At 34.8% G+C, this 24,411-nt stretch overlaps 1 protein-coding gene across 1 annotated transcript in view; it reads right to left on the reverse strand.

Annotated features, from left to right (window-relative positions):
- Positions 1 to 8,141: 8,141 nt before the first annotated feature.
- Positions 8,142 to 24,411, reverse strand: part of LOC131855729 (synaptic vesicular amine transporter) — a 98,319-nt gene continuing 82,049 nt past the window's right edge. The window contains exons 5-14 of the mRNA XM_059207027.1: positions 24,048 to 24,180; positions 23,261 to 23,319; positions 17,682 to 17,803; positions 16,681 to 16,825; positions 15,270 to 15,371; positions 14,292 to 14,426; positions 13,701 to 13,792; positions 11,674 to 11,857; positions 8,704 to 8,837; positions 8,142 to 8,207 (exon numbers count right to left, since the gene is read on the reverse strand). Coding sequence (XP_059063010.1) covers positions 8,142 to 8,207; positions 8,704 to 8,837; positions 11,674 to 11,857; positions 13,701 to 13,792; positions 14,292 to 14,426; positions 15,270 to 15,371; positions 16,681 to 16,825; positions 17,682 to 17,803; positions 23,261 to 23,319; positions 24,048 to 24,180 — 1,172 coding nt within the window. The remainder of the gene's footprint in view (positions 8,208 to 8,703; positions 8,838 to 11,673; positions 11,858 to 13,700; positions 13,793 to 14,291; positions 14,427 to 15,269; positions 15,372 to 16,680; positions 16,826 to 17,681; positions 17,804 to 23,260; positions 23,320 to 24,047; positions 24,181 to 24,411) is intronic.

A 24,411-nucleotide genomic window follows, 5' to 3' on the forward strand; every position in this document is an offset into this window, starting at 1 on the left:
TATTAACATTATTAATTAACATAATAAAAATATTGAATAATAAATTGTAATTTTATATACTTAGCTGTTTTTTTATTTATCATCTTTTACGGCTTCGGATACATGTCCATTTGAGTCCTACTTTAACAAGCACAATAAACTCGAAGTTTTATTTTTTTATTTAATACTAGATGTAATAATTTTATTTTATCAAAATAAATTCGACGGTCTCGTTAGTATAGCTGTTTAACGCACTTCTGTTGGTCACGAGTTCGATTCCTCGCACGGTACAAACATTTGCATTCATGAGTATGATTGTATCGGTCTGGGTATTTTCTATGTATATTATGTATGTATTTACAAAAAAAATGTATTTATATCAGTTGTCTAGTACCCATAACACAAGCTGCTTTCCGTGGGACTAGATGGCGCCGAGTTAATTGTCCAGGGTTATTTATTTATTTATTCTGAATTTACCATTGTGTTTTAATTATAGTTGAGAAACGAGCTGTGTGTCAGACCATTATGTGAGGTTTTTTATAATTATCATGAAGGGAAATGGATGGTAGTCAAAAGAACAACTACTACCTACAATGTTTTAACAATTATCTGATAAAAATCATAGAAATAGGTAGATTTGTATATTAAAACACGAATTTTAGTTCATATACCCACATTTTATTAAAATAACAATCCATTTGTAATTAAATATAAACTTATATATATATAATAACATATGTAGCTTATATAATAAAGTCAGGACTAGACGTTTATATATAAAATGAATAAAATTAATATATATTTATTAACAGAATAATATATAAATAATAATTCTGGCAATATTTATAATGCTCTACAAATATATTTAATACAGAAGAATTTATTATAGTTTTTGAAGATATTAATTTTTTTAAGTTTATCCTATAGGGAAAAATTAAATTGATTTAAAAACGTAATACGTAATTACAATACTAAAATATATAGACATTCATATAACAATGTTAAATAGCTTCATATAATATATAAATTAATAAAAAATATATAAAAGAAATAATTGTAAATTATTATTAATATATAAAAATTCATCACACAAAACGTAACTATTACAATACTAAATTATATAGACATTTATATAACACTGTTAAATAGCTTCATACTATATATAAATTAATAATTAAATATGTCCATTAAATAAATCATTATAAATGATTATTAATATATAAAAAGTATAACTTTAATAATTAAATTTCGCACCTAAATTTTTAAAACATTTAAATTGCATATTATTATTTAAGCATGAAAATATCACTAAAATCTATCACATTTATTATATACCCACAGGTTAGAGAATACAATGGCAAAAGTTCCACTACCTAAAAAATATATAATATAAATATATTTTATACATTAAATATAAGATAGGAAATATAAGTGTATAATATTACAAAGATCTCGTTTATTACTACCATACACATTTAGCTTGTCGCTGTTGTACTAAATCTAATATTATATATTAAATATATCTTATACATTATTTTGATATATGTATAAATATAAGATATAGACTGGAATAATCGAATAAAAGGTTTTACAATTTATCGTTCAGTCAAAATATTGTTTATAAATAAAGTATTTATGTCATAAAAAGGACCCAAACCCAGCTATTGCGTATATATTTAATTTATACATTGTGTACTATTTGTATAGTTTAAAATATCACCAAATATGAATGATTCTTAATATTAACAACTGTTAAATATTATTGTTAATTATATATCCTAAACTGGTATACATGAATATATAAATTAACTTTAATATAAGCTCTACTCTCTGGTTATTATCTAATAATATGTATATAGAGATAATAAAATTTATATACCACTATTCATATAATATTCATGCAAACTACATTCAATATTTTTAACAAGTCACGACATGTTTGAAATATAATCATGCTTAATTTAACAAGAATAATAATAAATTATTATTTATATTTAGAAAAGAATAATAAATTATTGTAATAAATGAAATAATCATATTTTTCTATTAGAAATCGAAATAGAAATGTTATGTTGCGACTATAAATAGATTGTAGATGAGTAAGTTTCCAATGATAAGTCACTCTACCTGACGGATTCGCTCGTAGTCTTTCTTAAAAAATATCCCTGGACAACTCACAAAGCATCAACTATACCCAAGAAATAGAAATAGAAATAATCTTTATTCAAATGAACTTAATATAAGCACTTTTGAGTAGTAATTATTTGATTCTACCACTCATTCGGAACGCAGACTCATCACAAGAAGAGTGAACAAGAAACTTGCGTGTTGCTCTTTTAAATATATGTATGTTGTTCTAATAAATTCTAATTAGGCAAGCGACAATCAACATAGAAACTACTATGCACTCATTTTTTGTGGAATCAGATAAAATTACAATATAACAATTACTTGTAAAAATGTTTTACAAAATATTAATACATATTTATACTTTAAAATAATTAAATAAAGTCATATTTATTTTATATTTCAATTAAATAAGTGACTTATTAAAAATATATCTTCAATATAGGAGTTTGTTTTATATAATTATCTATAACTGGAAGATTACGTGATTATATACCTTCTTCTCATTATTATTATGTATATTTGAGATTAATACGTTTATTATTATATTAAAGTGAGTTGTTATACAGTTGTAATGAGTGTATTTTTTATGACTTATATATATCAAGACGTAAATATAAAATATTGATATATAATTAATATATATAACATATGGTTGTTGACTATGACGATAAGAAGAATGTAAAATTATTTGTTGCAATTTAAAACTGTATGTATGCTAACATATGATTTTTGTATAGTTATTCGTCACTATCATGAAGGGGTTGATGGTGGAAGGGTGAAAATTTATGGTTGTATGTATTTTTCAATGCCACATTATAAGAAATTAAAAAAATGGAAATGTCTGAAAAATAATGTCAAATGTTAGGGCTGGACAGTTCTTATCATATAAAAAAAAATTGTCCAAAAAATAATAAATCAATGTTTGGGATGGACAACCCTCATCACTTAGGTGTATGAAAAATAGACAGTAGCCGATTTTCAGACCTACTGAATATGCATATAAAATTTCATAAAAATCGGTCAAACCGTTTCGTAGGAGTATGGTAACTAACAATTTTATATATTAGATATTAAATTATCTCATATTACGTGCTCATAAATGCTAATACAATTAGAACTGGATAATCAACTGTTAATTATAATGAAATTCTTATTATTATTATTAAAAATAAACTGCGTTTTAGTTTTACATTCATTTCTATTTATTTTAGAGAAAAAATCTATGCAGCTTTAATAATATAGATAATTTTCACCCATTTATATATACAACTATTTATGCAGCCATACATAAATAATTATTATGTGTCTATATGTGTATCTAAAGCTGTATTAACAGGCTCCTATCAGATTGGTGCGAGCAGGGAGACAAACACGAGCGGTGTAGGTGAGTGTTGACGTATCTCGTCCCTGTAAACCCACACCCGGGTCCCACACACATGTCCCGAAAACTGCTCGGAGTTTCCCTCTCTGCCACACGATGGACCCGGCCTGAACCCGGCCATGTGAATCTATGGAATGCTAAGAAGTCTCAACGATTCCCTGGAAGATAATTTCGGAAAAGGTAGAGCTACATTTTTGTTAGATATTCAAATTACAACGGGAACTGCTAGGAGTTTCCCTCTCTGTCACACGATGGACCCGGTCTGAACCCGGCCATGTGAATCTATGGAATGCTAAGAAGTCTCAACGATTCCCTCGAAGATAATTTCGGAAAAGGTAGAACTACATTTTTGTTAGTTATTCAAATTACAAGGAAGGCGTTACATATGAATGTGGATGGTTATAAGGGCAGAGGAAGGCCGAAATAGAGATGGATGGACTGTGTAAAAGATGATATAGAAAGAAAGGGAGTAAATAACGAGATGACTGCGAACAGGGATGAATGGAAGAGGAAAACATATTACATAATAGGACATCCCTCATAGGAGCCTTCCCACGGTAAGCCTGAACAACAGCTATATAAGCTAACTCCAGGCGGACCTAATCTTTACCCTATAATACCCCAATGGGTACCCAATCACTTCCAAAGACACTAATGGGGAAATATATCCATATCATTAAATAATATATTTATCATAAATCTATAGAGTAAATACTACAATTGTATATCTAGGATGATTAATATATGTTTAATAAAGTATATGTGGTGAATTTATAATATATACTTCTTATTCATAAAAATAATATACATATATAACAAATTTATTCTATCTATTAATTGCATTATCATTTTCATTTCATTATATATTTTCATAAATTGAAAATAAAACAGTCAAATAGTTAGAATAAGTTTGCAGGATGTTTTGAAGTTTATGAATAAACAGTATAGCGTTATGTATATATTTATTATTATTTGATATATAATAAGTAATATATAAACTACAAATAATATATTATTCAAGTCAAGACAAGTCCTATTATGTAAGTACTAAAATATTTTAAATATAGTTATAAGACTATGCTGCGTAGAGTGAGACAGAAATATATATATTTCTAAGAAATTCTAACCTATAATTATTATGATTATGAAACCTTAATAACTACAGATATATTCTTAATCAATACAGATTATAAATAGAAGTATGTAATCATTCATATTTGACAAAATATACAGTATACACTGTGATTATATATTATACTACATTTGCTATATATTTTTAACATAGTTTCTCACAATATATTGAGTGACATAACAATATTAGGTGTCATTTATCTGTAATATATTAAAAACGTAAACTTGTAAAAATCGTTTTATTATGTGTGAAGTTTGCATGTAAAAATGGAGGCATTAGAATGAAATTGCCACAGAATATGTAATAAAAATTGAGTTAATGTATAGGCTAAGAAAGCAAACCAAAGGGACGTAATAATTTTATGAAGTTAATAACATCACCTACATATTATTTATTTTTGTCGTTTGATTTATCATTAACAGATGGCGTAATTACTATATATGTATATATATAAATATTCCGAAAGAAATTCTCAATATGCTATTGTTAACTGTAACAAAATATTTTAGATTTGGAAGAAGTGAGTGGCGAAATTGAACAACATAGACAATGAGTATTGTGAGAAGAAATGTTATTACAATTATTTACAAGATTTTAAACAATGGCTGATGTACATACATTAAATTAGTTGAGAACAAACTGACGCGTCTTAAAATGAAGAAAATGAAGTCAGTGATTAGTAATAGTAATAATAATTTATTTTGGACAAGGCCAGGAACTCAAAACCAAAACAAAATTAAATAGTGTAAAGTTTGAGTAAATTCTATATTTCGTATATGTATTAATGTTGTTATTTTAAAATTAAAACATTTAATTTTCAATGATAAATTCTATTGCATTTTATTGTCTTATATAAATTGCATATTACATGGAGCATTTATTTAAGCAGAATATGATATTGTTAAAATAAACAGAGAGAAAATAGACTATTTTTTTAATTTATCCTAATAGTAAAGGCAAAGTGATTTACGGTCTTATTCATAAAATAACTTATTGGAGGTTTATAGAGCTCATTAGTTAAAACGTTCATTAGCGCTATTGAAGGTTTATAGAAATACGTTATTCATAAACCTATTGTAAAGTCTCGCTAACTAACAAAGGTTTATCGGTTTATCTATACATATACAGCCGTTAGACTTAAAGAAAATATGACATGATAATGATGATAATGACATTTGACACATTTGATAACCACAGATTAAAATATAAAATGTTAATATTTAAAAAATAATATTTTCGTCTCAAAACTATTGTCATAAAAGATATCTTTAATTATTATCTTAATTTTGGCATAAGTTTCATTTAAAGACGCTCAATTTAGATGTAAAATAAAACATCGCCAGTATTCTTTAAGCTCATAAAGTCATAGACCTCAAATTAACATCTACTCTCTTTGGTCCTTTACTCGAACATTTTAAAAAATGTAAGAATATAAATGTGCATAAATAACATGTGTTTACGAATAATTATTATTGTCCAACGTATTATTGGGAGTAGACAATGTGTATTTGTTTTTACACTAAAATATACAATAAAACTGTAGTAAAAATATTTATAAATACTTACTAATATTATAAACGCAAAAGATTGTGGGTATGGATGGATACTCTTTCACGCAAACACTATTGAATGCATTTTAATAAAACTACAATACTATAGCTTATATAATAACATATAGGCTACAAATTCCAAGCGAGTGAAACCGCGGGCTCAGCTATTGTACAATAAACTGATAGTAAAAAATATTTATAACAACAAGAGTCCACAGTTTCAGGACATTTTATTTACCATTGTGGCGGTAATCTAGTCTCTGACGGCCCAACTGATGGTAAACAGTAACTGAAAATGAATGAAAAACCTAATGGACCTCTGAAACACAAGAGAAGTCACGCGCGTGTAGAAGATTTTTAATGTACCTTCTTGAAAAATCCCATACTGTAGTCTCTGGAGAAAACCTCGGCAGGTAAATTCTCAATATTAGTATGTTATGATGATAAAAAAAAGAAGAGAAATTGTCTATTCCACAGTGTAAACACAAACACACATTGCTACATTAGTAAACATTCAAAAATTACAATAAAACTAAAACATTAAATATCACAAAAACATTACATGAACATCTCTTTACTTTATTGTCTAAAATATTATCTAAATATAATATAAAAATTATATAATATAAAAACAATAAAATATATTGTCAAAGTCACATACGCAAAATTATTGTATTTATTTTATAAATATATATTTTTATTTAATTCAAAAGCTGTATTTATTGCGTATATATTTATGTAATTATACTAGGGTATTATGAATATAAAGGATGTTAAATACATTTATAGCAGGTTACGTTCAAGAATACATTTCGTAATATAGATATGTTTCTATTACTATATAATAACTTACAGACACCCTGACTATGTGGCATTTTATGTAGAACATACAAAATGACTTCGTTTCCCGTACGAAAAAAATAGCATAAAGGTATTCGAAAGCAAAACATGCATAAAATACAATTAAAAAAGTTATTGTCGAAAGCTGTATCATTCATTAAAAAAATAAATTTGTTTACCTTGAAAAAAATAACCTATTAGGTAATAATAAGCAATACGATTGGCCTTTAAAAAAATACAATCAATTGTCAATGGCTGTTTCATTATAGTAATTGTATTAATAAAAGAAAAATTCATGACATTTACTGAGAATTAATTAAAAAAAAACTCTTAGACATTTACTAAAAAAATAAATATACAGCCCATATGCCATCATTTTCTTCGTACGGCCAAAAGCAGTCATCTGTTTTTTTTTTATTATACATAGTATAGGCCAGTAAAATTAAAATACTTATAGTACATATATATATTATATTTGAAAAATTGGTCAAGTATAACTTTATTTGTTGAAATTATGGTGTTGCTTTATTTATTATAATAAGACAAGTAGATTATACATGAATATATAATTTATATTTGGGCAATCACTACAGTATATAAACTGTAATAAATATAAACACACTCAACTCTTTACTTACCTAAGTATATAAATATTTTTGAAATAAACATTAGGCATAGATACATCCAACTCCTTAGACGTCCATATTGCAGTCTTAGTACTAAAATGCATTAACTTCAAAATTAATAAATTTGGAAAACGATTTTTATTACGTTGATAATACAGTTGATTTTCCAAAAAATGTACTTTTAAGTTCATACAGTTTAGTATTAGGAGTGCTATATTCGAATTTTAAATTCTACACGAATATCTCAGCCTTAGTACTAAAATGCATTAACTTCAAAGTTGATATTTTGGAAAACAATTTTTATTGTATTAATCTTACGGTCGTTTTTCCAAAAAATTTATTTTTTAAGTTCATACAGTTTAGTATTATGAGTGCTATATTCGATTTTTAAAATCTACGTGAATCTCTTGTTTTGGCATTATAATTCACTCCCAAGTATACATTTTAAAAAATATTAAAATTAACATGGCGGGTGTCATGGCGGCGTTTAGAGATGGCGGGATTTATTCTTCTTCCTCGTTCTGGTAGCTCACGTAGCGGACTGATGATTTATCGCTGATGATTAGACTCTGAAAATTATATATATTTTTAATACAATCTAATCCTTACTAATATCATTACATAGTATAAAACAAAGTCACTGTCGCTGTCTGTCCGTCCCTATGTATGCTTAAATCTTTAAAATTAAACAAAGGATTTTGAATTGGGATTATATATATAACAATTCGATATATTATAATATTTCGAAGGTTTATATATATATAATACACCTGTGCGAAGCCGGGGCGAGTAGCTAGTAACATTATAAATGCGAAAGTACTCTGTCTCGCTTTTACGCCAAAACTACTGAACCAATTTAAATGAAATTTGGTATACAGATAGTTTAGACTACTATGAAACTTAACTTGATTAATCAGAACATTACTATGTTCTAGTTAATCAAGTCATTAAAATATTTATTTATTTATTAATCCAAAACAATAGAAAATAAAATAGAATAATAGAAATTTTATTTTGTCTATGGTCATTATTATAAAAATTACAAATTATATGTTAATCTCTTACCTGTTTCTCATCTCTTGCCGGTGGAGACCTGAGCAGCAGCAGCAGGGGAGCATACGCGAAGTTCAGGATCGCGATGATGACCAGCATCCACTCGAAGCCGATACTGTTTACCAGGGTACCAGAAAACGCAGGACCTATGATATGAATTATACGTTTATACTAGCATTTTCCGTCTTAATTTTGGACAACACCGACTGGGCCCAACTTCTTGTTGCATGCTGTAACACCGACCACGTCAATGTACCTGTCCGGCCTACACTACGCCACCAAGGAGCAGGTCATTGTCGACTACATATGGACCAGGAGTAACCGGACATTGAGGGTGACGCAGCTGGAGTTAAGTCACAGCGCGAGCTTCAAAGCGTTAGTGGCCCTGGTTAGAGATGCGCTAACTCGTAATAAACATAACTCGAATTAACTCGAGTTGAAATTCAGGTAACTCGAGTTAACTCGAGTTAAAGTAAGATTATTAATTCCAGTCAGTAAAATGACATTTCCAGTGTTGTAGGTTTTTAGTCCAAAATAAATAGTGATGTGGTAGACTCGAGTTTTTGCAATTAAAAGTTAGTCGAGATTACATATTTTTTATTCAATATCAAATTGCCTTTATACAAATAAAAATTCTAGTATTAATTCCTCTGAATCTCTTTTTACATTTTTTCGCAGCTTTTGTAATAATGTTGTAGTGAGAAATTTTAATGTGCTGGTAAGTTCCATATTTCTAAAATCGTATTATTTAATACGATATGTATTAAATATTAAAAATAAAAAAAAAGTCTTCGATACCTAATAAAAGGAAGCATGACTAAATGTCTAAGTCTATTGATTGCCTAACATCACAATTGTAGCGGGTCACCATTTTTTGTATCAGTGACAGTTGCACTTGTCATTTTACTGACTGGAATTACTAATCGTAGTTTACCTGTAATACTTTTTTTTAATTTTTCGATCAAATCTAATATTTTTGGCCGCAGCTAGCCTTGAAAGCTTCATCGAACCATAGGGGGCGAGTAGAAATGGTACTTCAAAGCCGCGGAAGGACTTATAGAGCTCATAATCATTTTAATGATAACATAACAATATTGAAACATTTGTGACGAGTGAAAATTGTATGATATGAAATGATCGGAAAACTTCATGTCATTGACAGTTCGACAACATGCTCTCGATCTTTCACTTGATTCGTTACCAGTTGAATTCTTCCAACTCGAGTTGGCAGGATTCAACTCGAGTTAACTTGAATTCACCGCGAGTTAGTAACTCGACTTGACACATCTCTAGCCCTGGTCCTCACCAACATGCTGTCCACCTTCATGAAGGAGGACTACTGGCAGAAGGGACTATACCGCCGCTATAGTGGCAGATTGCAATATTCTAGCGATTTGCATTAATATTTTACTTCATGTATTATTTTTTTTATATACACGTTAGTACTCAAAATATCCTTACTAATATCACAGATAACATAATATTACATACTAATATTATAAATGCGAAAGTAACTCTGTCTGTCTGTCTGTCTCGCTTTCACGCCGAAACTACTGAACCGATTTAAATGAAATTCGGTACACAGATAGTCTAGACCCTGAGAAAGGATATATGCTTCTTTTTAATGCGAAAAAAGGGTTGTTGGAAACTATTTTATATACCTTTTTTATTGTCTATATTTTATGTATATAATTGACTTATGTCATATGAAAACAATATAATATTATTAGAAAAATAGACAATTATGTTGGAAACTATTTTATATACCTTTTTTATTGTCTATATTTTATGTATATAATTGACTTACGTCATATGAAAACAATATAATATTATTAAAAAAATAGACAATTATGTTGGAAACTATTTTATATACCTTTTTTATTGTCTATATTTTATGTATATAATTGACTTATGTCATATGAAAACAATATAATATTATTAGAAAAATAGACAATTATGTTGGAAACTATTTTATATACCTTTTTTATTGTCTATATTTTATGTATATAATTGACTTACGTCATATGAAAACAATATAATATTATTAAAAAAATAGACAATTATGTTGGAAACTATTTTATATACCTTTTTTATTGTCTATATTTTATGTATATAATTGACTTATGTCATATGAAAACAATATAATATTATTAGAAAAATAGACAATTATGTTGGAAACTATTTTATATACCTTTTTTATTATCTATATTTTATGTATATAATTGACTTATGTCATATGAAAACAATATAATATTATTAGAAAAATAGACAATTATGTTGGAAACTATTTTATATACCTTTTTTATTGTCTATATTTTATGTATATAATTGACTTACGTCATATGAAAACAATATAATATTATAAAAAAAAATAGACAATTATGTTGGAAACTATTTTATATACCTTTTTTATTGTCTACATTTTTTAAGTGTTGTAAGGGGTTGAAAGAGTTATGTATGGAAGTGTCGTCATTTTTGAAGATGAAACGATGAAACTTTTTCATTTGGCTTTTATTGGGGTAGGTCATTTAATATTTTTTTCATTATTTGGTCAAGGTCACTATTTTCGCGGACGAAGTCGCGGGTACAGCTAGTACATAATATGGGCCAATATTCTTATTCAAATAATATTCAGTCACCTGAAAATCTATACATACAAATAAAATTGTAGTGTCTGTTTGTAATATTGAAATAACCGTTTTTTACTATATGCATATGAATATAAATACGGTACATACAACAAAATAACATTTTTTACAATTTTTATCTGTTTGTCTGTTTGTTCCGGCTAATCTCTGAAATGGCTGGACTGATTTTGACAGGACTTTTTTTGGCAGGTAGCTGATGTAATAAGGAGTGACTTAGCTACTTTTATTTTAGAAAAATAAAGTTAAATTCCACGCGAACGAAGTCGCAGGTACAGCTAGTTATTTAAGTTAATTATAGTCGAATTTCGACCATTGGCGACCATAATCAACTTACCGACAGCATATCCAAGACAGAACGCTGTATCTCCAATAGCATAGACAGAACCGTAGACCGCGGCATGTCTTATATCGACGAGGAAGCCTAGCTCTGGCATCATCGAGGAGTCCACCATGCCGATGGCGAAACCCAGTCCGGCGTTAGGAATGATCAGGTGCTCCAACTTGCGGGCCATAGGAATCTAATGGATTTAAAATAAACTGTATTAACTCAATAATTAGAATTATAATTATATATTTAAATTCAAAAATCATTTATTCATGTAGGACATTTTAGCCGCTTATGAACGTCAAATTTTTTATGTTAATAATTTCTCAATTGGATCTAAATACGAGTATATACTGAACTGAACGAGTTAAGTATATACTCGTATTTAGATCCAATTGTGAAGAACTGGTAAAAAACTCAATTGGTTTACTTTTTTTTAAAAGCCAGTTTTTTTACAATATATATTTATATAGGTGTCTATGTCTAACATTAAATGAAAATCCAGTGCATGTACAACTATTGCCATGCACACTCGTCATTCAAGTAATCGTTTAGTGAGTAATAGGCTTTGCTCAGTAAATATGATTTAAGAAATGTTTTGAATTTATTTAAGGGTAATTCCAGTATATCCTTTGCTATTTTATTGTAAATTTTTATACCTTTTTCCATAAAAGACCGAAAAATGTGGTACATTGGATGTGGTATTTTAAATTTTATTATATTGTTCGCACATTTAGTCATTTCTGACTTGCAATAGACAATTGTCAATTGAAATATTGTCATTATAAATTGCTTATCATTTTATACATATGTAGGAAATATTTTTGTATTCAATATTTGTTATAATGGAACGCATAATGAAGATGAATGAATGAATATGCATGAGTGAGTGAGATCGACAGATAGAAAATTAGATGCAACAGATTAGAGTAATTTATTCTTGTTACGGTGTTCTCAAGAGATGGTCGATGGTTTTATTTTTTTAATAATTATAAGAAGAGTTTTAAATACATAGTAATACGAAGCAACTAACTTTCATTTTGAAAACACTTGATCCCACACATATATTATTATAATTAATTTATTTATTAATATTAGTATGTAATGTTATATTATCTGCCGCTTCACATTCTATGTGGTTGTAGCCCACTCGTGCATAAACGAAATATCTCCTTTGGAAAGTTTACACTCTTTCCCGAGGAGATAAAAACGATCGCTCCTAAGAATATCCTTCAATTCTTGTCCCTGACGGGTCTAGGTAGCGAACTCTGAAAAGGGCGAGCACAATAGATCTATGTAGGTCGCAGTGCTACAGGTGCTACACATCTGACAATAGCCCAAACAATCCAATAAAAAAAAATATATATATTATCTGTGGTATTAGTTACGTTTTCACAATTCGTGAAAGATATTCGTCTATATTATAAACGCAGTTAGATAACAACCAATCGTACAATTCTTTTTTTAATTTGCTTTTATTTAACTGTTCTAACTCCTTTGGAAACTTGTTAAATATTTTTATGGTATACCCTACAATCTAAAGAAGATTTCGAGCTGAAGTAAGAAGGTATAGGGTATTTAAAAATATTACGAGCTGATTGCAATAGTTATTTTTAAACTTTCATGTTTAATATAAATTATTTATATTATTAACCGGATCTTAATACCTTTATTGGGCATAAACTTATTCGCATTAAGACCCAGTTAATAATATAAATAATACGAGCTGAGTATTTTGTCAGTTCTTATCATCTCGAAAGCACTCCGAAATATCTTTATTCATGTAGGTCTATTACAGACTCTTATGATATGTCAAATCTACCGTCAGTTCGGAATTATTTCAAGATGAGAAGAACTGATAAGAAACTCAGCTCGTATTCTTTTTAAATAAATGTTGTACATGTTTACAATAATACAGATTCATTTTTAAATTCAAATTTCAAAGTTGAACCTAAAAATCGTCCCGTCTCGCTGTACACACACTGACGAAGATAGAGGACGAGGACGAGGAGGATGAGGAGGAACAGAGGACTTACCAATATGAGGCATAGGCCAATGATGACCAGGCCCGAGCAGGCTGCCAGCCACCGACCCATCTTGTGTCCGAGAGGTCCGAACAGGTTCGTGCCTGCACAGAGTCATTTGTTTAGCAGTTCAAGACAGGACAAGATCTTTTAGAAGATTGTAGAGATATTTTGCTGGTAAACCTTTCGCACTTCAACCGCATATGAATTAACCACATAGTTATATTTTGTTATTTTGGTATGTAAGTTCTATTACATACCATGGGTACAGTGAGTTTACTAGAATTACAACGTTTACTTTTTACAAACATAGAGAATGATAAATAATATATAGAATGAAGAAAGAAGAGCCTTGAAGTATTTCTGCACTCCTTAAGGTTGGCTGGTAGAGAATGCTATTAGCAATAAGCTCGCCTATTGTATAAAAATTTAATTAATTTTTAAATAAATAAATAAGAAAGAAGAAAGAAGAAAGAAGAAAGAAGAAAGAAGAAAGAAGAAAGAAGAAAGAAGAAAGAAGAAAGAAGACAGAAGAAAGAAGAAAGAATAAAGATAGGTTACGCGACATATACAAACACATATACATATACAAAGTAAACTTACCAATGAGATAGCAGATGCTAGCAGGCAAGAATGCTACACCTTGCTGCCATCTTCGTGCCTCCATCGTGTCCGCCATCCATATAGGTAGACTCGGCTCCAACATGGCTATACCCACGTTTGCAAATGTGATCGCGCCTGCCAATCAAAGAAATTTATAACTTCAGTAGTCTACCAACATTGAAGATACGTATACCCAAATAATATATTAATACAAATTATACAGGGTGTCCCAGAACTCAACGTCAAGCCGAAATGTGGTGATAGGATTGATTGTAACCATCATGAGAAAAATTATTAAAAAAATCTATCCCATGCACTTTGAAAATTATGAGCCTTTAAGAAAAACCAAGAAATTTGGTCAAACTATAACCAATTTTCGGTTATTGTGATTAATTTTTATTATTTTTGTTCATTTAAACTTTGGAACCGTAACTTAAATAACATTTCTAGAACCACAATAAAAAATAAGAACACAATTGCCCCAAGTTTTCTAGAATTAAGACTATTTGTTAAACCATGTATTTAACATTTTCTAAAAAAGTCGACTTTAAAAGGTCCTTGTTTAAAAAAAATGTACTAAAGTGCCTCGGCAAGTACCATGAAAAGTTTGCGTATTTAATCAGGATTGTAAAATAGTATAATATTAGTTAGTTTCATACTAAAAAAAACGAGTAAAATAATAAAAAGCTCAAGTAACCCGAATTTTCCTAACCCATTTTACTCAGTTTAAATTCTTTTTTATTCGCACAAGCTCTTGGCAAGTTCTAGGTTCTAAATTTTAGGGCAAAATAATGAGAGAGATGGATCGACATGTTTTCCATGAATGAGCGAGACAGATAGTGACGCCATTTTACCAAAGTCAACAATAGTAAGTAAAATTAATGAGATAATGAAAAATTATGACCTAGTTAGTTTAGGTTTATTGGAATAAAAGATATAAATATCCAGAATTATTAATGATCATTCGTGATGACTCACCAGCTGCAACGATGATGTACGGATCAGTGACGAGTTGGCGGAGCGACGGTGGCTCTGACTCTTGACGTACCACGCCAGGTTGCAGGATCATGAGCTGCAGCACTGTTGATTATAGGACAGATAATAATCTTAGGACAATTCACACAGCGCCATCTAGACCCAAGTTAGCTAAAGCTTGTGTTGTGGTACTAGACAACTGATATAAACACTTACATATATTTTTTTTATAAATACATATATAAGATATATATAAAACAGCCAAACCGATACAAACAATCATACTCATGAATACAAATGTTTGTATCGCGCGAGAAATCAAACCCGCGACGATCGGAAGTAAGGTGGTGTGCTACCGATAGACCACCGAGGCCGTCCAGATTACATGACATTAATCCACGCGGACTTACATGTTAATTATAGAGAAGACTCTCAAAGTCCCTTCCGATCGATCCCCCGTCCAATTCAAACGGGGATCGAAATTACGATGTCCGATTACGAGCCGAGGTTCGAACCCCTAGCGGTGCCCGCAGACTAAACTCGTATCCGTCAGGCGGGAGTTAGCCTTCAGCCGCTCCATAAGTCCTTCCTTTGGTTTGGAGTACCATCTGCACTCGCCCCCTATCGTCCGGTGAAGCTGTAAAGGCCAACTCCCGCTTGACGGATACGACTTTAGTCTGAGGACACCGAGGGATGATCATATAGAACACACACACAAATTTTATATTTTGAAAATAACTCTTAAGTCTCCAAAATTAACCAGGCGAAGTGGGATCAGTCCTTTAGTAATATAGTTACATATATTACTCAACATGCATATTGGGTTTATGTAAATGTAATGAATGTTAGGGTTCACATCAATATTGCAGAAAAATGTGATATTTAAAAATATATTAAAAGAAGGTAGTTTGTGTTTAGAACTAATGAAGTACCCAATGTAAAGATTATTACAAATATTGTAAATAGCGCCATCTAGTATTTATAGACCGAACTAAGTAGTTTGTCATAAGATAACCGTTACCCTCGTTTCTCTCCCTACTACACTGACTTCGGTCTATAAATACGGAGGTCGGTAGTTGAATAATCCTCTTTCGTTGGGTGAGCCGCGGCATTCAGTCGACGAGCGCAGAGCGTGCCGGTTGTGTTTCGGATACTAAAGTGGACTGTATTAGAGACGGGTTTATCCCGGATTTAGTTGGGACTGGGAGGAAACTACAAGTAGTGAAGGTGAGTGTTAATGCATTCTAAAAGGGCCTTTTAAACCTACACCCGTGTCACAAGTCACGGGCGCTACTTGGGGTTTCCCTTCCGGTAGCCGGCATCAGGGCCTAACTCGTCATTATAATTAGTGGATCTTACAGTTATAAGTTATCTAATTGTAAACCAGTTTTTGATCCTAAATAAATACACTTACATCCATCTCCTAAAGCAAGTGCGGACAGCATGAGGAATGGTGCTGTCTTCCCAACAAACTCGTACATGAGCCCGCCAAATGGAGGTCCTATGAGAACGCCCAGAGCGAGGCCTCCCAACGCTATGCCCATAGCGTTACCGCGTTCCTGTTTGCAATTTTTTTTAAATCATTCAAATGGTATGCCATAGTTCAACTAAAAGAAAGAAATAAAAGAAGAGAAAGAAAACAAACACATATATTGAGTGCTTTTTAATTACAATATAAAAAAAAGATAAAAATAAATCATATATATAAATAATTTAACATATATATATATATAGATAATTAAATATAAATATAAAAAAATGAACAATTTTACATACATATAGGCAATAATAATAATAAAAACAAAATTACTAATAAACGATATATAAACAGAAAAAAAACAAAACTTGGGATAAGTTACAAATTAAAACACAAAACTATTATATATACTAGAAAGAATAAATAATAAAAAAAAAAACAAAACAAAAATCTAAATATATATAACTCCAAAGTGACTGACATAGTGATCTATCAACGCACAGCCCAAACCACTGGACGGATCGGGCTGAAATTTGGCATGCAGGTAGATGTTATGACGTAGGCATCCGCTAAGAAAGGATTTTGATTAATTCTACCCCCAAGGGGATAAAATAGGGGGTGACATTTTGTATGAAACTTTGTAAATTTTAAACCGATCTTGCTGAGACTTTGCATGCATAAAGCTACTATGCCGTAAGCATCCCCTAAAAAAGGATTTTGATAAATTCCACCCCCAATTTATGTTAAATTAACGCGAGCGAAGCCGCGGGCAAAACCTAGTTCTTACATAAGTACTTTGCCGGAAAAATTAAGGGTGAAATAAAATTACTTCTATCCCTTTCCCGCGTTTACCATCACCATTATTAGAAGAAAGTGAGAGGGTATATCAAATAATTACATTACAAGTACTAGGGTGTCATAAGACTCCAAGAGCTTACCTTGTCATCCGGGTATCGTTCAGCGAGCATTCCCATACCGGATACTGAAGAACAAGAAGAACCAATGCCTTGCAGCGCCCGGGCGACGAACAACACGCTGTAGGATCGTCCGAAGGCGAAAACTGAACGAAAATAATAATATTAAATAAAATTGTGTAAATAATATTAATTAAAATTAAATTGGTTTTCCTTTCGGACTATTCTAATGCTGTTGGCCGCAGCTGGACTTTACAGCTTCACCGAACGATACGGGGCGAGTGCAGATGGCACTCCAATCTAAAGGAATGACCATAAGTCCTTCACATCCAAACAATTTTACTCATGGATATTATATTTGTACCGTGCCAGGAATCGAATCTGCGAATATCGAAAATAAAGCCGTGTGCTAAACCGCTAGACCATCAAAGCCGTCAAAATAATCAGCTTAATTTCTGACTTCGACAAGGAAATTAGAGTTAAGGATCATTAGGTAGGGGTGCTTGTGAGTAATGTGGATTAATAACCTCATTCTAGCAATGTACCATGTCAGGTTGACCTCCATGCTGTTCCCCCTTAAACCATCGTGGTAAACTGCCATTTGCCTTTGGTTCTATAATATATAGAAAGTGGCACCGTCGATTATATACATGAACAGTACTAAAGACATCACTTAACTGCCTGTAACTTCATGTTAGCCTGGTACTTTTACTGTATCACACTTATAATTTTATAAGAGGATGGAACTGACCTGACCTCACGCTCATCATATGGTGCCCCGCCAGCGTATACCAAATACAGTTAGCGAATTCGAGTGCCCCATTCCATTAGACCTTCGGGTCTATAATATACAGAGAGAGAGAGAGAGAGAGAGAGGCTCCGTCGCCTATATAGATGAACAGTACCAAAATCGTCACCTAACTGCCTGTAACTTCATGTTATCCTGGTACTTTCAGTGTATTAAACTTTTATTTTATAAGAGTATGGAACTGACCTGACCTCACGCTCATCATATGGTGCCCCGCCAGCGTATACCAAATACAGTTAGCGAATTCGAGTGCCCCATTCCATTAGACCTTCAGGTCTATAATATACAGAGAGAGAGAGAGAGAGAGAGAGGCTCCGTCGCCTATATAGATGAACAGTACCAAAGTCATCACCTAACTGCCTGTAACTTCATGTTAGCCTGGTACTTTTACTGTATCACACTTATAATTTTATAAGAGGATGGAACTGACCTGACCTCACGCTCATCATATGGTGCCCCGCCAGCGTATACCAAATACAGTTAGCGAATTCGAGTGCCCCATTCCATTAGACCTTCGGGTCTATAATATACAGAGAGAGAGAGAGAGAGAGAGAGAGAGGCTCCGTCGCCTATATAGATGAACAGTACCAAAGACGTCACCTAACTGCCTGTAACTTCATGTTATCCTGGTACTTTCACTGTATCACACTCATTATTTTATAAGAGCATGGAACTGACCTGACTTCATGCTCATCCTATCATCCTTCACTGGTGCCCCGCTAGCGTATACCGTTAGCGCAGATTATTATAATAATAATAATAATAATAATAAGCCTTTCAAAGTCCAACCCCGCGTCCGAGCTGATCATCTAGCTCACGTGAAAGGCGGTCACGCGTATATATAAAACCTACGCGGCCAAAGGGGCCATGGCAATTATAAAGATGGCTAGTATAAATAAAGAAAACGGAATAGGGTCGCTGCCCGGGGGCCGCCGGGGCACGTCTACAACTGGCGGTAGGCGTGACAGAATGCAAGCCAGCCGACCGGCCACACCACCTGGCCGGTCCGACCCCTTGCCATCGACATCAGCTGGCTTGGCACCGGCAGGGCCGTCACAGGCCCAGCAATCGGCGCCCGCCACTGGTGGTACACGTCGCATGAGATGGTCGAGAGCCATGAATGAAGACCTCATGCGAGCGTTCTACAGGGCTACAGGGACGGAAACAGGCAGAACAGGATACAGGGCAGTAATGCACCGCGAGTTTCTGCGTCTTTTACCGGAGCTAATCGTCTCGGAACAGAACCTAGCCGATAGAGTTCGGTACATACAGCGCTCTGGTATGTTTAGCGCGACCGAACTCGAACGATTGCGAAGTGAAGTTGTTCCAGAAGCAGACCCCACGACCGTGGAGCAACCCATCTCAGACGTGCTACCTAACGTAGAGATGGTTGCCGAAAGGCCTTCAGAAGCGAATGCGGACGGAACAACTTCCCAGGATATAGAGCATATGAGGAGCATACTAGAAGGGGCGATTCTAGAGATCCGAAGAACTCCCCTTGAAGAGAGACCGAAGCTTCCCCGGCTACATCCAAATGTGGCGACGCGGGATGCCATTGAGGCCGCAAATGGACTGCTGCCTCAATACCTTGAGGGCAGCGGTGACCTGGGAGAGACGAGTTCAATCCTCTTTGCCGCTGCATTGGCAGTATGCCGATATACTAGCGCAAAAATGCCCCGGGCTGGACGTAATATCCAAAGGGATAATGCGAAACCAGCCTGGAAAAGAAGGATTGAGCGACGGATCACCCAGGCCAGGGTCCTCATTGGCAGACTGCTCTGCTTCAGGGAGGGCAATACACGCCCGAGAATTATGCGCTCCGTAAAAAAGGCCTTTGCTGGGACAGGTGTACGTCTGTTCCAGCCGGACTTCGGACAAAAACTTACGGAGCGTATAGACGACCTGAAGCAAAAGGTCGCTGCATGGGGGAAGCGACTCCGACGGTACTCTGAGAGGGTCGAGAGGTATCAACAGAATCGTCTCTTTATGAGTGATCAACGGAAGTTTTATAGAAACTTGGAGCGCCCAAAACTACAGCCCACAGGACAAAGACCCGAAACAGCCAATTTCGTCGCCTTCTGGCGACAGCTGTGGTCTGAACCTGTGGAACATGAGGAGGGCGCATGGATGCACGGTGTTGAGGAAGCATGTGCTCGAATAACACCGATGAACGTCATTGCCATTACGCAGGAGGACGTGGTTGCTGCGATCCGTCGGGCTCCGAACTGGAAAAGTCCGGGAATCGACGGATTGCAACACTACTGGTTAAAGGCGTTCTCGGCCAGCCATGCAACCTTAGCCGTGCAATTCCAGAGTGCCCTCGAAAACAGGGCGCTCCCGAACTTCCTTACAACCGGGATCACTCATTTAGCTCCTAAGACGGACGATACTGCGGATCCATCTAAATATCGCCCCATAACTTGTCTTACGACAATATATAAGACGTTAACATCTGTTCTGAGCGCTAAGATCTCTCGTCATGTGTACGACAACAAGATCCTATCTGGCGCTCAGAACGGATGCAGGGGCGGTAGCCGCGGATCGAAGGAGCTTCTCCTCATTGATGCTGTCGCTGGCCAAGTGGTTAAGCGGAACCGTCGGAATTTCTCCGCTGCTTGGATAGACTATAAAAAGGCGTTCGATTCCGTACCCCACTCATGGCTTCGGAGGATACTCGAGCTGTACAAGATCGACGGTACGGTTCGGGTGTTCCTGGAGACATGCATGGGGCAATGGACGACGATCCTGTCTATCCAGGGCGAGCGATTAACGGATACCGCTGACCGGATTGAGATTAAGAGGGGAATATTCCAGGGCGATTGTTTGAGTCCACTTTGGTTTTGCCTGTCCCTGAATCCTCTCAGTACTTTACTGGAGAATTCGGGGACTGGATTTCAGTATCGGAGAGGAGGTACACGAGTGTCTCACCTTCTGTACATGGATGACTTGAAACTACTAGCTCCGAGTGTCGAACGCCTGACGGAGCTGTTAAATATTGTAAACGATTATAGCAGCTCTGTTAGGATGGCACTCGGAATAGACAAGTGCGCGGTTCTCCATGTGCAGAGGGGACGGGTCAATCAAACTGAAGGGATCGTTACAGATCCCTCCAACATCAAAACCCTCTCCGACGCTGAAACATACCGGTATCTGGGCATGTCACAAAACATCGGTGTGAGGGAGACGGATATGAAACAGTCAATCCGTGAGGAATTTTTTGCGCGCCTTACAAGAGTACTGAAAAGTTCCTTGTCGGGTGCCAATAAGATCCGAGCATATAACGGCTGGGTCATACCCGTACTCCTTTACACTTTTGGCGTGCTCAGATGGTCTCAAACCGAACTCGAAGCCCTGGATCGGAAAGTCCGCACAACTATGACCCTCCATAGAATGCATCACCCGAAGTCGTCAGTCATGAGGCTGTACATCCCGCGGAAGACTGGTGGTCGAGGCTTGTTAAGCGTTAAGACCATGCACAACCGCGAGATTGACAGCCTCAGGACATATTTTCTGGAGAAAAGAGACGAGGGTTTGCATAGAGAGGTCATAGAATGTGACAAAGGATTCACCCCTCTTTCTCTGGCTAAAGAGGACTGGCGAAAACCCGAAGTCCTGGGTACCTCTCAGCGGGAGGCTAGAGGAAAGAGAAGGAGTTGCACGGAAGGTTCTTCAAAGCCCTTCACGGGCCGTACGTCAACACGAAGACCTCCGTGCACTGGCTACAGTTCGGTGATCTCTTCGGAGAGACCGAGGGTTTTGTCTGTGCAATACAGGATCAGGTGGTTAAGACGAACAATTACCGAAAGCACATTCTGAAGGATGGCACTGAGGACATCTGTCGGGCATGTCGCCATCCCGGAGAGTCACTCAGACATGTGCTTTCGGGTTGTTCAGCTCTTGCCAACACTGAGTACTTGCACAGACACAACCAGGTAGCCAAAATACTCCATCAAGAACTAGCTCTGAAGTACGGCCTCGCGAATGAGAGGTTGCCGTACTATAAGTACGAGCCCCAGCCGGTCCTCGAAAGCGGCAGCGTCAAGCTCTACTGGGACCGATCCATCATCACGGACAGGACCGTTCTTGCGAACAAACCTGATATCGTGGTGATGGATCGGGCACTTTCGAGGGTGTTTTTGGTGGACATCACCATACCGCATGACGAGAACCTCGTGAAAGCCGAAACTGAGAAAAAGAGAAAGTACCTCGACCTGGCTCACGAGGTGACCGAAATGTGGGGGGTGATGTCCACCGAAATCATTCCAATCGTCATGTCGGTGAACGGTCTTATCCCAACCAGTCTGGAACAACATCTCAGACGGTTGGGATTCCGGGGCGGTTCACTCCCGGGAATGATGCAGAAAGCGGTGCTGTTAGATTCTGCCCGCATTGTACGCCGGTTTCTGTCCCTGGGGCCCTGAACCCCGGCCGACTGTGCTTCTGCCGGGGGTATGTTGCCATCTCCTCTCCTTAAGAGGGGAGATGAGAATTTTTGGGAAAAAAAATAATAATAATAATCTCAGGACAATTCACACAGCGCCATCTAGACCCGAGTTAAGCTATCTAAAGCTTGTGTTACGGGTACTAGATAACTGATACAAGTACATAGATATTTTTTTTTTCGTTAATACATACATAATATACATAGAAAACACCCAGACCGATACAAACAATCATACTCATGAATACAAATGTTTGTGCCGTGCGAGGAATCGAACCCGCGACCATCGGACGTAAAGCGGTGTGCTAGACCGCTAGACCACCGAGGTCGTCATCCATAAAAAAAAATACTTACTTAGAGTGGAGAGAAACATCAGGATAAATCCAGAAAACATTGGGACACTGTATCCGATTCTGTAATAAATGTATTAATTATTAATACCACAGATAAGATAATTTTACATACTAACTGTGCTCACGACTTTGTCTGCGTGGTATAGTCACCTTGACCAAATAAAGAAAAAATGTTTAATAATCTAACCCAAAAACCCATACAACCTTTCTTCTCCCTTTTTAACCCCTTACAACCCTTTTTTCACATTAAAAAGTAGCCTTTGTTCTTTCTCAGGTTTAGACTATCTGTGTACCTAATTTCCTTTAAATCGGTTCAGTAGTTTTAGCGTGGAAGCGAGGGAGACAGCAGACAGAGTTACTCTCGCGTTTATAATAAGTAAATAAGTAAGGATTAATACTATTTGAAAATGGCACAGGCCATTTTTGTACATTTTGTTTTAGAGGTTCGAACCTCGGCTCAGGCCGAAAAATTTTGATCCCCAATTGAATTGGACGGGGGATCGATCGGAGGGGCGATCAGGGTCACCGGTGTGGAGCGCTCGGGCGTGCGCAGGCGCCTAGTTGATTGCGCGGTATAGTAGAGGTCGTCGTCTCCGCCGGCGCGGACGGTGTCGTGTGTGTTTGTGGTCGGGACGGATCGGGTGAACCCGTAGAGAGTTACAATGACACACAACACAACAACAATAACATAACAGCAGATAAACATCTGCTGTTATGTTGTCATCGGGATCCAACGTGAAAATACTAGGACGATATAACATAATAAGAGATTCTTAAGAGAGTCTTACTTGTGAGTGAGCGGTCCTACGAATGGGTTCGCCAGCAGCTGCACTATGGCCTTGCTGGCAAACATGACGCCGACAGCCACCGTCTCTTCTATCAGCTCTTTGTGACGGTACTCCTTCTCAGCTGTGATGTTCACTGTAAAGATATCCAATAATAATAATAATCTCAGGACAATTCACACAGCGCCATCTAGACCCGAGTTAAGCTACGTACGTAAAATAAGAAAAATCGTTGTGGAAATTTCGTGTAAAGCTTTAAAAACTAATGTTCTAAAATAAAAACTTACTTTGCAACAAAATCAGTATCGCAGGTATAGCAGTACCCCGCTAGAGCTGGTAATATTATTTAAAATTCTAGTTTAGTGTA

Source organism: Achroia grisella, unplaced genomic scaffold, assembly GCF_030625045.1.
Source record: "Achroia grisella isolate CSIRO2021 unplaced genomic scaffold, CSIRO_AGI_Agris_v1 utg149, whole genome shotgun sequence".
NCBI classification, from domain to species: Eukaryota; Metazoa; Arthropoda; class Insecta; order Lepidoptera; family Pyralidae; genus Achroia; species Achroia grisella.